Source organism: Mirounga angustirostris, unplaced genomic scaffold (genome assembly GCF_029215605.1).
Source record: "Mirounga angustirostris isolate CCGP_5_RB_7025 unplaced genomic scaffold, mMirAng1.0.hap1 SCAF_10, whole genome shotgun sequence".
NCBI lineage: Eukaryota > Metazoa > Chordata > Mammalia > Carnivora > Phocidae > Mirounga > Mirounga angustirostris.
Genome location: NW_026991718.1, coordinates 79,475,326 through 79,491,018, shown reverse-complemented (window position 1 = coordinate 79,491,018; position 15,693 = coordinate 79,475,326). Strand labels below are relative to the sequence as shown.

The 15,693-nt window shown below is 49.6% G+C and overlaps 1 protein-coding gene across 10 annotated transcripts in view; it reads right to left on the bottom strand.

Moving 5' to 3' along the window:
* The window catches only part of NPAS2 (neuronal PAS domain protein 2), a 166,746-nt gene that overhangs the window by 6,024 nt on the left and 145,029 nt on the right, over window positions 1-15,693 (bottom strand). For 7 of the 10 annotated variants that reach the window (XM_064572622.1, XM_064572621.1, XM_064572625.1 and 4 more), the window contains 7 exons: window positions 14,712-14,853; window positions 14,099-14,208; window positions 11,856-11,945; window positions 7,881-8,027; window positions 2,346-2,543; window positions 420-610; window positions 59-151 (listed from right to left, as the gene is read on the bottom strand). In XM_064572622.1, coding sequence (XP_064428692.1) covers window positions 59-151; window positions 420-610; window positions 2,346-2,543; window positions 7,881-8,027; window positions 11,856-11,945; window positions 14,099-14,208; window positions 14,712-14,853 — 971 coding nt within the window. The remainder of the gene's footprint in view (window positions 1-58; window positions 152-419; window positions 611-2,345; window positions 2,544-7,880; window positions 8,028-11,855; window positions 11,946-14,098; window positions 14,209-14,711; window positions 14,854-15,693) is intronic. The other 3 variants (XM_064572627.1, XM_064572626.1, XM_064572624.1) reach the window with 3 other exon arrangements.

The window sequence follows — 15,693 nt, the reverse complement described above, 5'->3', positions numbered from 1 at the left end:
CAGCCCGAGAGCGCTCAGTGCGGCTCTCGGCCTCCTCCCTCCACCCGGGGCCACCTACTTGACTTGCCGTCCAGTCCTGCTGACCTCTGAGGGCTGCCTCGCGTCACAGGACCCAGGCATCATGGGCTGGATGGGCTGGCTCAGCAGCAGCCTTGGGGCAGAGGAGGAGATAAACGGGAAACTTGAACCAGCGCCCAAACTGTGGACCCGCGGGCCCCTTCTGGCTGCCCCGATCCCCAAGGCGCCTGCTCTGCTCTCGGAGGATGAGGAGTGCAGCCACCCGAGCCCCCGGCCCTCTCTTGCCACTCTCTTGGCTGGGATCACCTGAACTCTGCCTCCATCTACAACAGCAGGAAGGCTGCAATGGTCCCTGGAAAGCTGCACCTCAGCTGTCTTTCAAACAAGCGCAGTCTCTGTACCTGAGCTGCCGATCATGGCTGAAGGCTGGGCTGGGCCGGCACTGGCTGCCGTCCTGGGAGGCAGAAGCGAGCGTGGTCAGGCTCAGAGCTGGCGGGAGCACTGCCGTGGCGCTGCTGAACTGGGGCGTCAAGCTGCTCACCGAGGGGCCGCTTCCCGGCATCAGCTGCGAGCTTCGCATTGGCCTTGGACCCTGGAGCAGTCGTGTTAATGAGAAAGGTAAAACTCAGACTCAACTCGGGAGTCATCTCTCCAGGAACCCCCCTTCCCGGAACCCCTTTCTTCTACCCACCTTGGCCCTTCCTCTAACTTAGGACCCACGAGTTTTTTGAACTATTTTGATCTTGTGACTCTTCCCCGTTGGATCATAAGCACCTCAAGGATTCTTTGAATCCCTCGGGCCTAGAACAGTGTCAGGCTCTCGGCAGGCAAGGAAAATGTGCATGAACTGAACTACCTTCTGCTTCACCGATTCTACTCCAGACACCTGGACCTCCTTGCTCTTTCTCTCCAACTCACCAGGACTACTCTGGCCTCAGGGCCTTTGCACTGGCTGACCCCTCCATGTGGAATACTCTTCCCCCTAATACCAGTATGGTTCATTCTCTCATCCCCTCAGGTTTTGGCTCAAATATTATCTTCTCTAAGAGAAGGCCACCTATTTAAAACTCCAGCCCACCCCCCACCTTCACCAGTGGTCCCGCATCACCACCTGACAGGTTGTGATCTTTGCTTGTTTGCCTCTCTCTCCTGAGTTGGATCAGATATGCTTTTTTTCTCTTTTGTTCACTGCTGTCTCTCAGTGCTCAGAACTTAGCACCTAGCATGCGGTGAGCACTTGACAAATACTTGTTGAGCGAAATCATAACTAAATGAGGGAATGGGCTTGGATTTGCTTTTGCTTTTTGGGTTTTGCACTGTTTCGCCGACCATCCATTCATATGATGGCACCACAGTGTTTTAACTGTCCGAGTATCCATGAAATCTTTCAATGCTAGTGTAGGTCCTTCCTCAGTGTTTTCTTTTCTAGATTCTTCTTGACTATTCTCATTAATTTCTCTCTTGACCTTTAGAATCAAAAGGCTGCATTTTAAAGGAAAACCCTTAAGTCTGGGTGAAGATGGGCCAAACTCTTAAATGTGTACTTTCTACCTTTTATTGTACATTATCTGTTTACATTCCCAGAGGACCCATGGGACTCGAAGCTCCTTGGAGTCAAGACCAGTCTTATTCACGTCTTTTCCCCTGGGGGATGGTGAATAAGAGGGGCTCAGCAGATGTTTACTGGACCCATGATGACGTATGCCAATATGAGGCTTGAGGAAAGGCTGTATCTTGCCTTCCAATCTTTGGTCTTCCAGAAGCAGGGGCTTAGGACTTCTTAGTTGCATTCAAGTGCCATTGATTGATGAAGACTGTCAGATTGCAAGGTCACTGTGGCTTGTAGTAGGCAGTAATGGCTGTGAGGGAAGGGCTTGGTGGGGACTGGAAGGGGCATGCTGGCCCCAGGGAAAGGGAAAATGAACGGCAGTGGATATAACCTGTGTTCTCACACTGAAAATGGCTAAAACCAAGAGCAGGTGATGAGGACGGAGCACACACACGTGGGGACATATGGCTGTCGGTGTGAGTGTCTGGGTGTCCATATCTCCCTCCCACCCCAGTCAGGATCAAAACTGAAAGTTTCAGCTGCAGGATACCATTGAGGTATTTTAATATATTAATAAAACACAGGAGGAAACTATTACAACTTGGGGCTTCAGAGCATCTTAGAATAAGGAAAGGAAAACCCCACACCACCATAATCTAGCCCCAGTCACAGAAGAGGAATGGCTCAATAGGTTTCCAGGTCAGGGAGGCTGCGGGACTCAAGTGTGCCCTGGTCTGCTTCAGTGGCAAGGACTGAGTGTGAAGACGAGCACGCTGACCTGGGTTGATATCACACTGGATTCTCTGAGCAGGTGCTGGTTCGCCACCTGGGCAGAGCCAATCTGCCCTGGAAGCTGAGGGCTGGCCACGAGCTGGGGCTGGGAGCCTGGGGCCGACCTCTGCTGGAGTTGCTGCTGAGCTTCGGGCCGCGGGGCGCTGCTGAAGCTCAGGGATACAGCCGGCTGCTGCAGAAACATCTGGAAGCAGAACAAGAGGGCCTTTAAGGTTGGGATCCCAGGTGCCTTCACTTTCAGGTGTTCACCTTCACACACCAAGGTGTCTGAACCTTCTTTGTATTCCCTAGCCACGGTAAGAGGTCAGCTTTCTTGCTGTCTCTGACCTGCCTGGGAAGAATTAATTCACTCAACATGGGGGCGCTGGAGGCTATCAAGCCATGAGCACGGTGCGAGGGCCCTGGAGATGGAACAGTGAGTTGGAGGGACACTGACCCTGGCTTCGAGAAGCTATGGTCTAGCGATGGAGGTCTAACATGATGAAAGATGCTTAGACCTGGATGGCCTATAAAAGAGTTGACGTACTTATATAGAGTCTGGGCTGGCTTATCGGCTCCTTATGAGAGAGAAATGTCTGTAGTTGGCAGAAGCCATTCCATCCACCCATAGATGGATGGATGGGTGGATGGAATGAGTGGTGGCCGAGGGTGGGCTAACCTGCGCCACAGTCTGCACCATCCTGGCAGCAGGACCAGGCCACTGACCGGGGCACGTACCCGCACTGGGGTTGGCATCTTCAACCCAGTGCTCCCAGCTGAGATGGCAAACCTGCCCCCATTAATGAGGTGACTCTGCATTCCCAGGAAGGCACCTGTGATATGTTGGCTTGGCAATCTTAATTTGAGAGGTTTAAGGGAATTTGATCAAGTTTGTAGAATGTTCGAGAGTTTGTGAGAACCTCGATCTACCTCATTTGTAGGTCTGGTGTATTTGATTTAAAAGAGCTGATTAAGTGCTTAGAAAGATTAGGGGCGCCTGGGTGGCTCAGTTGGTTAAGCGACTGCCTTCGGCTCAGGTCATGATCCTGGAGTCCCGGGATCGAGTCCCGCATCGGGCTCCCTGCTCAGCGGGGAGTCTGCTTCTCCCTCTGACCCTCCCCCATCTCAAGCTCTCTCTCTCTCTCTCTCTTTCTCTCTCTCAAATAAATAAAGTCTTTAAAAAAAAAAAAAGAAAGATTTCACTTCTTAAGTTTATAAGCCTACCTTGTTAGGCACCTGAAATGTTTGAAGGATTTAGATATATCGAACTTCTAGATTAATGGCTTTTGTAGATACTGTTGATTATTTACAATTTGTTAAATCTATAAACTAACATAAATAAAAACAAGTAAAAGCACTGCTATTTTTAGACCAAATTAGATTTGTAAATAAAATGTAAGCTGTAAATTGACTCTAAAGGCCTAAGAAGAACAACCTTAATACTTTCAATCATAATTTAAACCTAAGACCTGTAACTAGCTCTTTCAACCAAAGGTCCTTGTGGGCACTGAAAACTGCCATTATCTAATATGTCGGATTCTTGACAAGCAGTACTCCCCTCCCTTGTAGACCTGGGGCTTTGACTTCTTCAGGAGGGAGGCCCTCTTCCTTCCAGCATCTGGGGTTTTAACCCTGCTTCCTGTACTCAGCTCAGGACAACTTCCAAGCCAGTGGAGAACCGACATGCTGACCATTGGCTGAGTGACCGAGGGATTATGGAAAGGCAGAGGCAGAACCAAGCCAAGCAGACACTTGCAGGAGTACTTAGGGATCATTAGTTCAAGCGTGTGCCTTGTGGGTGAGTTCGAGCTGCCTCCCAGAGGCCCGAGGTGGGTGGGTGGCTGAACTGGACCAGGTCCCCATCTGGTGCCCTTTCCACCACCCCACCTGATCTCCCCGCTGTCCAGTCACATCCCTCACCCCCACCAGAGAGGTTTTGAATAATGAGAGCTCTTTGTCACCTTAGAAGTTAAGAATTTTCTGGGTATCCATCATCTCAGATTCCATTTGGGGATTAATACTTTACACGTTCCCAGCTACCTACTATAATATGGCATGACCTACACTTCATCACTTCAGCAAAAACCCAATACACACACTACATAACATACATTTTTCTGGTAGGGTACAATTTACCTTCTGATTAGATTTCAAGTCCATGCAACCTTTATTTATAACAGGCGGTATAATGCAGCTTCAATTACATACCTTAGTTCAGATTCCAACCCCCCATGTGCTACTGGTGTGACCTTGGGTAATTTTCCTGACTTTTCCAAGCTTTAGTTTCCTCATTAATAAAACAGTGACATCAAGAGCACATAGCTCGTAAAGGATTAAATGAGATTTATGCTGAGACGTAGTCAGGGCTCAATCAGTGGTAGATAGTAACAATCATATTTAAAATAAAAAAAGGAGCTCTTTGTTCCCTAGCCTCTTTGGGCATACAAAAACTATCTAAGAAATGAATGAGTGGAATACATAAATTAATGAATAAACAAATAAATGAGGCTTTTGCTCGAAGGGCAAACTGTTTCTGCTTGTGTCATGTCAGAGACTGCTGGGTCTGCTGCTCTGTCTCATTGATGTGTGCCTTCTGAGGGTAGAAGGCACCCTCTACCTGTCCTGTGTATCTCTGTATTCCCACAGTGCCTAGCCAAGTACCGGATACATAATGGGTGTCTCCCGGATAGGGGGGTGGATGAAGGGATGGAAGGAAGGATGGATGGAAGGATGAATGGATGGGTGCATAGGTGGATAGTTGGAAGGAAGGAATGATGGGTGAATAGATGGATGGATGGGTGGATGGAAGAAAAAAAGGAAAGATGGATGATTGAAAGAACTAATCAAGGAACACATTTGCCATTGCTACAGGTGCCCTTCCAGGCATTTCTTTGAGTAGCCAGCAGAGGGCGTGCATACTCTCAAAAAGAGAGCAAGAGGCATCCTTCTCTGGACCGCAGAGAGTGACAGACACAGCCTTTCACCAGAACAGCTCTCCCCAAGTAGTGCCCTTCGTGACTCCATCTAGGTGCAAACACCAACACCTTAGAGGACCTTTCCCTCATAACCCAATCTTTTTTTTTTTTTTTTTTTTTAATCGTACTCAGCAAGCATCACATGCTCACATAGGCTCAATGAAAGCTCCGGGGCACTGAAGTCAAGTGGCAAAGTCCACTGACATTTGGGTAAAGGATTTTGTAGGGGACAATCCTGTTTGCTGCTGTGCACATCCATGCCTCTGTTTTATCCACAATAAAGTAGAATTTTATGGCTTAGGAAGATGACGTCTTAAACAGCACCGGGTCAACTTTATAGAAAGTATGAGAAAAATAGCTCCCTAATTCAAGTAGAAAAAGTTATCAGAGAAAAAAAAAATCTCCTAATTTTTAAGAATAAACCAATCGTATGCTCACCTGTGGTTTCTCATTATTCTAATCTGCTTACTTTTACCAATACTTATTATTATCACAGAACATCTTAGAAATACACAAAATAGAGGTATAAGGAAACCCCATGTATCATCATTAGGCTTCAACAATTATCAACATTTTGCCATTCTTTAATCTCTCCTCCCACCTCCTACCTTTTTGGGGAAGGGGTAAAGTAATTTTTACTTGCTTATTCTTTATGTTTGAACCACACAGTTTTTTTTTTTTTTTTTTTTTAATGAATATCACATTTTGGTTAAACATTTTGTAATGTATTTCTTTAAGTCTATAAACCTGTAGAACTACAAGAAGGCAGACTGCTTGAGGAAACGTTCTCTGGTTGGACTATCTGTGGATTTCCATGTTCTTTGGAAAATTCCACTGCAAAGATAAGGTCACAAGAATGAAAACAGGGAAGGAACACACTGGAGGTCTTGATTTCCACATCAACCCTTACAAAACTAAGGTGCTCTGTGGGCATATGTACTTTGGGGGGGGGGGTAACAAAATGCATTGGTCAGGAGAAAAAAAAAATTGTTTATAACAAGGAGTGAAAGAGATAACCTGTGTCGCCTGTTATTTTAGAATTCAGCTTGAATGTGGAAAAGGCAGGAAATAGAAAAGCCCGGGCTCTGAGGAGGACGTTCATACGCCTACCTTGCTTTTAGCAGTTTCTGGCTCAATTTTCCCCTTCCTGTTAGTGTAAAAATTCCATTCAAGTAATTGGAGTCAGGCAAGTTCTGCCAATCAGGCCCTGGATCAGTGAGGAAACATTACAGCTGGGGAGGAATAAGTAAAAAGGGACTTTGACATCTTGATGACTCCATTTCTTTCCCTGTAAACACTGTGGTGCTCTCCTTGGTCCGTTTCGAGTGCGGCTGAGGAGGCGGGGCAGCTGCAGGGCTGTGGGCGTGGCTGGACGCTCCGCCCCCGACCCCGTAGGCGGGGCTGTGAGTGTCCTGCCCAGCTCGGTCCTCCCAGTGCGGAGCCAGCCCGGGGCCGGGGGTCTGTGGAGGGGCACAGGGTGTCCGGAAAGCCGGCCAACAGCGCCTCTGGGGGGCCCCCGGGAGGCACGATGGCGGGCAGCAGGTGTCTCCTGCTGCCCAGCAACGCCGCCCCTTCACGCGTTATCTCCGCACGCACCAGCTGGGCGCTGCGCCCGCACAGAGCCTGCGGGTAGCCCCCGGGAAGGTCTGTGTGGACCGGGCCGGGAAGCAACAGGTCCCGGGCTCCAGCCATTTTCCCCGAGGTACTCTCCTGCTTCCTTCTGCCTCTCCTAAGAGGGGGTGCAAATGCTTAGAGCTCTCAAGGGAGGCTCCCAGGGTGAGCTAGAATTACATTCACAATTAGAGCCTGGGTCAAAAGAATGCACTTGGGAAGAAAAATCGTCTTGGACTGATCCAAGTGAAACTTGGTAAAAATCATTTATCCATGAAAGAGATCTAGTATACCCAGCATTCCTTCCAAACACAATCTCTCAGAAGGATTCAAAGAAGCGACCTCCGGGGCACGGTGTCACAGTTAAAAGCTGCTGTTGTCAGAACACGCAGAGGGCCACCATGGGCATGCCACAAATGGGGTGGCCTGGAGATGCGAGGGTGCTGACTTTCAGTCCCTGCTCTCTCTGCTGTCCCCCTCGGTGCAGGGTACAGATCTCATCATTTCCCACATGTCCCTCCATTAACGCTTTGGATGAGAGGCAACAGCACAATAATGCCCATGCCCCCCACCAGCAACCCGGGCAGTTGACAGGTGCTGGGAGTTTATAACCCCCTGGGAGGGAGCCAGCATCACTGCAGGGCGATCAACCACCACTCATGAATGAAAATGCAGGTGATACATAGATATTATGTGCCCAAAAGAGCAAGGGGTAAATGGGGAGGGTGTCATGGGAAATTCACATTTGTCCTGGAGTTGGGGGTGGAGGAGGTGGGATTCATTCCTTGAACTTGGTGTTGGAAGTTTCAATATGCTTAGTAAGCAGGACTCAATCAGGGCAGTACAGAGGGACTTTGGCGGGAGTCCCGCCCACCCTGAAAGGATGGATAGATACGTCACAGGGCGGCAGGGAGGACAGAGGCCAAGGCAGACACTGGCCCGGGAAGGGGCATCACCTGGATGTTGGAGTCCTGGACCAGGCAGAGCTGCTCCTGGATCTTGTGGAGCTCTTCCTGCTGCCACCGGATGTTGGCTTGCAGGATCCGTGTCCGCTGCTCCAGCTGGTCTTTGATGGTCTGGAACATGCTGAACTGTGCTGAGAACTTGAAGGTGGAGTCAAAACACACAACCAGATGAAAGAGCCATTTCAGCCTTGCAGACAGATGTTGCTGCTGTCCTGAGTGGCCCTGCCCACTTTCACTTCCGGTCCCTTATCCGCCCATTCTGGTATCCCTACTGAGTGACTCGCTGCTGGGGAGCTCAGCAGCGCACAGGGGCTTTGAATGAGGGCCGGGTGTTCCATGGGTCCCCGTGTGGGCTACTCCGAGGCCCACCGGAATCTGCAGGTCTAACGTATTGCACGGCAGTCCGGGAGGGCCACAGAATCCAGACGTGATTTTGTAAGCAGTGCTCACAAACTGATATTCCAAATTTGGTTAGACAAATGGTTTTGGAAATGAACGTCAAAAGCCGTGCATCGGAGAGCAGGTGACAGTTCACAGGCAATCTGGGGTCCTATCATTATCCTAAATCTGATCCTGGAAAGCAGGGCTGTTCTGTAACAATTCACAAATGAACTTGATATTTCCCGGGGGCGGAGGGGGGTGGCTGCCCTCCTAACAGGCCTGGGCCATGGAGGCCTTATCACCCTCCCTCCCTTCCCCTGGGCTCATTTGCTGCTATGAACTTCTTAGAAATCTGTGCACAGAAGAACTAAGGAAAAGAGTTGTACAGTCACCTGGGACATTTGTCCTCAGGGTAACACTGGCAGAGGGCGACCTTATAGGAGGGACACTGATAAGTGCTTTGCACAAGGGTACCAAGTTTCACCTTCTTTTACCTCTTACCCCTTTCCTGGGATGGAGGTTGGCTATGGGAAGATTCTGTCCCTGTCCACCTTGACATAAGGCGTTTCCTTATAGGAAACGTGAGGAAAGTGGGGGATCATGGCAGGTGAGGTCAGTACTCCTGCTCTGGGCTCTCTGGGGGCACTCAAGAGTTCCTGTTTCTTGTGTTTGCTGGCCGGGGCTTTCTGCTCACCCCTTCCTTCCTTCCTTCCTTCCTTCCTTCCTTCCTTCCTGCCTCCCCCCTCCCTCTCTATCTTCTTCTCCCTTTTTTTTTAAACCTCTATTCCCTCGATCTCTATCCCAACAATCTCCCTAATCCATTTCTTGCCCGTTGTCTTTTGCAAACACCTGCAGAGACTCTTCCTCTGCCCTTTGACCTCCCATACGTGGAAAAGCAAGGAGGCCGGGAGAGTTTCGGATACAGCTGGGATACACTGAAGGATGGAATCACTGACCACAGTTTTGGGAGTGGCACAGTACTAATAAAAAGAACCAGTACGAATAATAAAGGCGGGTACTGCCGTGTGGGGAGACCCACACTTTCCAGTCACTGCCCCAGCCGGCAGAGGCAGGTCAGCAATTCTTCACATCACACCCCCATGTCACGCATGTGACTTGCTTGGGATCGCACAGCTAGAAGGTGGTAGGGGCCAACACGTGAATCCGCAGTCTCAGGAGCTGGCTGAGGCCAAGAGGTTTTGCCAGCAACACCTCCCCCGCCTCCCAATTCCACCTCAATCAGAGCATCTCTGGCTTCAGACTTCATTTAAAGGAAAAAGTTCTGCTGCTCAACATGAGTTTAAAAATACCTGTGCTATGCCAGACGGTATCAGCAAAAACTTCAGCAGAAAGTAAATGATCAAAACACTGAGCTGGGATTTTGAAAGAGAATTTGACTGAGAAAGAAAAGGAGTTCTGCCAGGTATGAAATTAAAAACAACACAACACAACACAACACAACACAACACAAAAGCTTCCGTGGTGGGTTCTACAAAGTCAGGAAACACTCCGGGGCTATGCCTTGCATGTCTAGTAGAGAGGACACTCTGGGTTCCCCTGTTGGCTCCAAAGGGAAACAAGAGGGGGCTGGGCAGTCAGGGAGGTGCCGGCACTGGTTTCCTAAGTGTTAGGTACTTCTAGTATTATTCTGATTTTCTCAAGGCATTCCAGGACACCCAAACATTAGTCTCTTGTTCTATTCTTGATCATGGCCTTTTTGATAAAGACCTTTATGTTAACTTACAGACATTTTAGAAACACAGTATGGAGCAAAACCACCAGCTAGCCAGATAATCATTTCTCAGATTTTGGATTTTATTTCTTCCCCTTTTCTGTGATAGGGTGCGAGAATGATAATATCAGTGAATGGGAAGAGAGAAAATGGTAGAATCCATTGTTTTACATGGAGCAGGTATGAAAAGAGCCATCTGACTTGAAAGGTCAGCATTATGCAAGAATGTCTTAAAGAATGTGGTTATTATTAAGTATAATATGCCTAACAGACTAAGAACTGTTATTGTTAATTAAAATAATGTTCCATACATGAAAAATTAGAATTTGAAGAAGACTTTAATCACATCATTATGCATTATAAAACAAAGAAATTCCTTTACTTATGCAAGACCCAGAAGTTAGAGGGACTCTCATTTTAGGTGCCTTTGGGTTGAAAAAATTACTAATTTCATACCAAATGTCCCTTGGAAATTCGAAGAGAATTTTTTTTTTTCCTAATGAGGACGAATATAGATGATTTTAATTAGTTGACTCTGGATGAGTCGTTTTTAATCCTCCCAGCCTAACTCTAGCGAGGAGCACGTACTAGCAGGTGTCTTTCTTATTCCAGGAAAGCATTCGAGACCGCTGTTAATGGGACATATGTTATAGACAGGTTTGCACTGACACAGAAATCCACACTTTGGCAAGAGTGCAGCCAGTTGGTGAGCTGCTGTGACCTAGGACCCCTTGTGGCCAGAGAGTGGGACCAAGCTAAATACCCCGCCGTAAAGGAACGGAAATCGGAGGCTGGCCTCAGCGGAGTGTAAACCAATCAGCTCCACCACCCTCCCGGGCCACAGAATGAATGACTGCTGCTTCATTCAGCTGCCTGCCTGGCCTCAAGCAGGGTGCATATTGTCAAAACTCCCTGCGAGGGGCGCCTGGGTGGCTCAGTCGTTCAGCGTCTGCCTTCTGCTTGGGTCATGGTCCCCCGGTCCTGGAATCGAGCCCTACATTGGGCTCCCTGCTCAGGGGGGAAGCCTGCTTCTCCCTCTTGCTCTCCCTCTCCCCCGGCTTGTCTTCCCTCTCTCGCTGTGTCTCTCTGTCAAATGAATAAATGAAATCTTAAAAAAAAATACTAAAACTCCCTGTGAAGCGCAGACCCACGTCCATCCCTTTTCCCTGTGGGCCCTCCACCCGGCAATCTCCTACCCATTCTTCCAGGCCCAGCTCAGGCATCACCTCCCGGGTGGGGGTGGGGGGGGTGCTATTTTCTTACTGGTTCTGTAAACACACGCACCCTGCGGTGGAGGCTGGTCTGTTTATATGCCCGGCCCTCCCTTGAACCTTGACTACTAACTGCAAGGGCTGACAGTGCCCCTCATGCTCGCTCACTGCCCGACCCAAATAGTAACTCACTGACTGTTGCTGAAACAAAGAAGGAATTACTCAGCAAAGCCATGATCCTTAAAAAACAAAACAAAACAAACCTCAATGTGATATTAATAATACCGGACTCACAGCCTTAAAATTTTGCAGTCTCCCTATGACATTTGGCCTCATTTAAACTTTTCCTAAAATAACATCATCAATTTGGAGTCATAAAAAGTAAGAGGAACAGAGAAAAGTGGCAGAAAGATGAATGAAGATTAAGGAAAGGATGATGCCGGAGAGGACAGGTATAGGACAGAGTTCATAGCTCAGCATGTCCCACGGGCACATGGGGAGAAACATTCCCCATTTCAGGATCTTGGTTTGGTACATATACTTGGGCAACAGTGTATCCCCCCCACTCAAGGGGATACCGCGCCTTATGTCTTGGGGGAAGCGCAACCACCAGGTTTCCCTTTCCCTGAGCCCCAGACTCACCTGTGTCATGGGGGCAGGGGGGCTCTGCAGGATGGTCTGCGGCAGGAGCTGCTGTGTGAGGTCACAGGACGACGGGGCCGGCAGGGGAGCCTGAGGAAGAGAGGGGGGCTTTGTTCACAAACACCACTTCTGGGCCATTCCCGAGGTCCTTGGGCGCTCTCGATCAGCTGGGTTCTCTGGCTTAAAGGAGGCCCTCTGCATTAGCGTGAAGAGCTCACTTCTAGAAGGTAGGCTATGCTGTTGCCCTTGCAGGACACGGAGTCACAGCCGACACACGGCTGGTGAAGGGTACAGCGTGATCTTGAGCAAGGTCCTGGAGTCCCTCGGGATGGGGAGGCCACGGTGTGCCCTGTGAAGCCGCTGCGATGTGCCGGAGCTTGGCAGCTCGGCTCCAATCCCCTCCCTTGCCTTCTGTTCTAGGCTCCATTCTTGGTGGATTGGCTTGCTCTTTTCCCAAACTGATAAATTCTTAGCAGCGTCATGGAGCCGTATGAATGGGGCTGGGCTAATAACCGGTGTTGGCTTTGTGTGCGGTCCTTATGCTTTCTGTTCAACACTCAGGCAGACAGATGTACATTAGTGCCCCGCATTTCTATATCCATTCATTCCTCCAGGCAGTGAATACTGGTGCAATTTCACCAGACTCTGCCTGGGATCCGCTCGAGAGACTCCTGGGAAGTCATAGACTTTGTCTCCTGATCACTCAGGACAGGGCAGGGGGACGGTGGCGAGACAATGCGTAGAAACAAGAAATGAAACACTTCACCTTCATGGGCTCATGAGAGTTTTAAAAAGAAAAGTCCAAGGATTCTTCTGAAGTTATTCCCAAACTGTCCTCAGGCGCTAGGGACCATAGAAAGCAGCCCAAATGGGAAGTGTCACCCAGGACAACATTGGGAGGAAGTGACAACAGGAGGTCTGGTTTTGAGTGAGAAATCCCAGGCACAGGGCCACCCAGAGCCTGGGTTGGAGTCTCCCGATTGCGTCTCCAGCACTGCAGGGAGGGACCAGGACTGCACCTCCATCAATGGCAGAAAACTGTTTTACTGGACAGCCAAGTGCTAGAAGAATGGCATTCATGGTCTTTGTCATGTTTGATTTGAAAATAAAACTCATCACCCAAGATTTTCAAGTAGGGCGTGTATAACTTTCATGGAGACGGCAAGCAGGAAGGTGGCATGTTCCCTCCCATTCCCAAAATGTCAGTGAGGGATGGGTATGAGGTAGTTGGCAATGACCTGGATGTGGCCCCTGAAATTCCTGGACACTTCTCCCATCCTGAGGTGGAGGTCTATGTCCATCTCTGTGGGTGAGCTACGACTGCTCGGACCAAGAGGAATGGCAGAGGAGGCACGGTGGGACTCCCAAGGCTAGGTCATAGAAAGCCATGCAGCTTCTGCCCGGCTCTCACGGAAAGCCCCCTCCAGACATTTTTTCTTGGAACCCAGTTGCCGTGCTGGGAGCAGCTCTGCTCTAAGGCAGGGAGAGGCCCGTGTAAGTCCAGGGTGGATGGTCTCGGGTGGGCCCAGCCGTCAGTCAGCCCAGCTCAGCCCGGGGTGGGGGTGGGGGTGCAGATGTGAGTGCAGATACACCTGGGATGTGAATTCCCCATTCCCCTGGTGAGGCCTCCAACACCAGACAGCAGAGACAAGTCAGCCCCACTGTGCTCGTTTTGAATCCCGTGAATGTGAGAAAGGACTCTTGCTTTACACCCCTCAGTTTGAGGCGATCCCTTACGAGGCAACTGATAACCAGAGAATTGTACATCAGTGATTTTGCATATAGCCAGCATGCTTTCTAAAAGGCCACTCATTCCCTGACCTTCTGGAGAGGTCTGGTGTAGATCAGAGACACTGCCTGATATATGCAGAGGGACATTTTTGTTGACACAGACTTCTCAAACATTTCCGCTGGCGTGAAACAGTACCCACAATGGAAGGGTCCTGTGTACCCTCAGAGACTCTGGGGGTGTGACCCCTGGTTTGAGGTTTCCAGCTTAATCTTTAAATCTCATTTGGATTTTGCATTCTTTGACTATACATCCCTGCTGATTTTGGAGGAAAAACGTTTCCAATTAGTTGCTAATTAAATGACCTGGCTTCCGACCCCTGCCCGCCACCCCACACTCTCAATGTCCAGGTACAGTTGGTTCTCTGGGAAGATGCAGCACGCTGTCCTGGGGTCTAGCCAGCCCCGCCACACTGGGGCACCCCTGGCTGAGAAGTTTCAAGTCACCCACATACCGGCATGGAGGCTGCCTGGCTGAGCCCTGGCACAGGGAGCTCTTGGGGCAGGGTGGCCGATCTGGGTAAAGCCGTGGTGCTGGTCTCTGCCATCAGCTTGCTTGGAGTGGCTGTAAGAAAGCAACCAGTCACCTTCCCGATCCACACATACTTAACAGTTTTCTTATCAAAGCAGGGGAACAATGGCTATGGTGTACATTAGACAAGCGCCTGGTTGGGATCACTGACAAAAGAAAAGTCCAGCAAGTTCTCTCAGCTTCTAACCTCACCTGGGAGCAGGCAGATGAGAGCAAACCAAGCCCACGCTTCATGTCCACCGCCTGGTTCAGCCACCTGCCTGATCTCACACCTCACCAGAAATCATTAAAGCCCAGCCGGACTATAGGGTCTGTGTGTCACCTGCTTTATGTCTGCTCGGGAGTGGAGGGGAGGGCAGGAAGCCCATGGGAAAGGGAGCAAGAATGAGTGCGAACAGGAAGGCAGCTCCCACTCCGTAGCCATGGGCTGCCCTGATTCTGCTCAGGCCTGGGACCCTTCACAGGGCTCCATGCCCCCACCACCTGGGCCCCACATGGGGCAACCACCCCCTCGCCATCCGTGGCAGCTCACTCACAGGTGGGTTCTGACATAGCCGTGTGCGAGGATTTGTGGGAGCTTCTGGAGGACGCTGATGGTGAGTGACTGGTGTTAAGGCCCAGGGTGCCCACGTCAAGTGCGTTAAAGTGCTGCTGAGGGTCCAGGCTGGAGCCCTTGTCCTGAAATACACACACACACACACACACACACAATCCACACAATTTCAGCATCAAGATGGTGGGAATGAATGACATGACTTTAGCTCTCCTCTAACTATATGGAAAAATTGGGAGGGTGTAGGGAGAAAGATGGGAACCGTTTGGAAATAAGTCCTGACATATTTGGGTAGAATATTTGTACATATATATAACCTAGGTGTCATTGAGAGGCTTGTGGCCCTTATATAAGCAGGATCTGTTATGCTTTCTCACCTTGGACTTTGATTTTTTAGATTTTCATAACTGATGTTACATTTTATTTTTTCCTTAAAACTGTCATCTCACTGCCCAGAATCTTGGCTTTTCCAGAAGGGGAGAAGAGGCAAGTTCTAGAAATGAGGTTGCTGGTGTACCGGATTGTTAACACTCTGATGAAACCAATGCCTTTGGACCCTTCGAAGCACATCCCACACGGTCTCCCTACTGCTTCTCCTCTGAGCCTCAGGGCCCCAGAGTACAGAACAGGCAAAGGGCCAATGATCTTCCATCCACTGATTCTTGGATCCTAACTGATCCTGGATCCCAGGATGCCCCCGCTTCAAGTATTGTGTGATGAGAAAGCAACTGTGCCCTTCCAACCCTGAGAAGCCATCTTTCCACCCTCCATGGCTTAGTGTCCTAAGTGTAAGACAATAGGCATTAGGATAATTTTTAAGCTAAAGAAGAAGCATAATGCCGGCTCTCCTGAGCCATGCTCCTATCCACTCATAGGAGGATGGTGACATTCCTGCCATCCCTAGGCTGTTTGGATAGGCTCTTCTATGTCCCATGGTCTCAGGTCTTAAATCTCTGGGTGAGTCT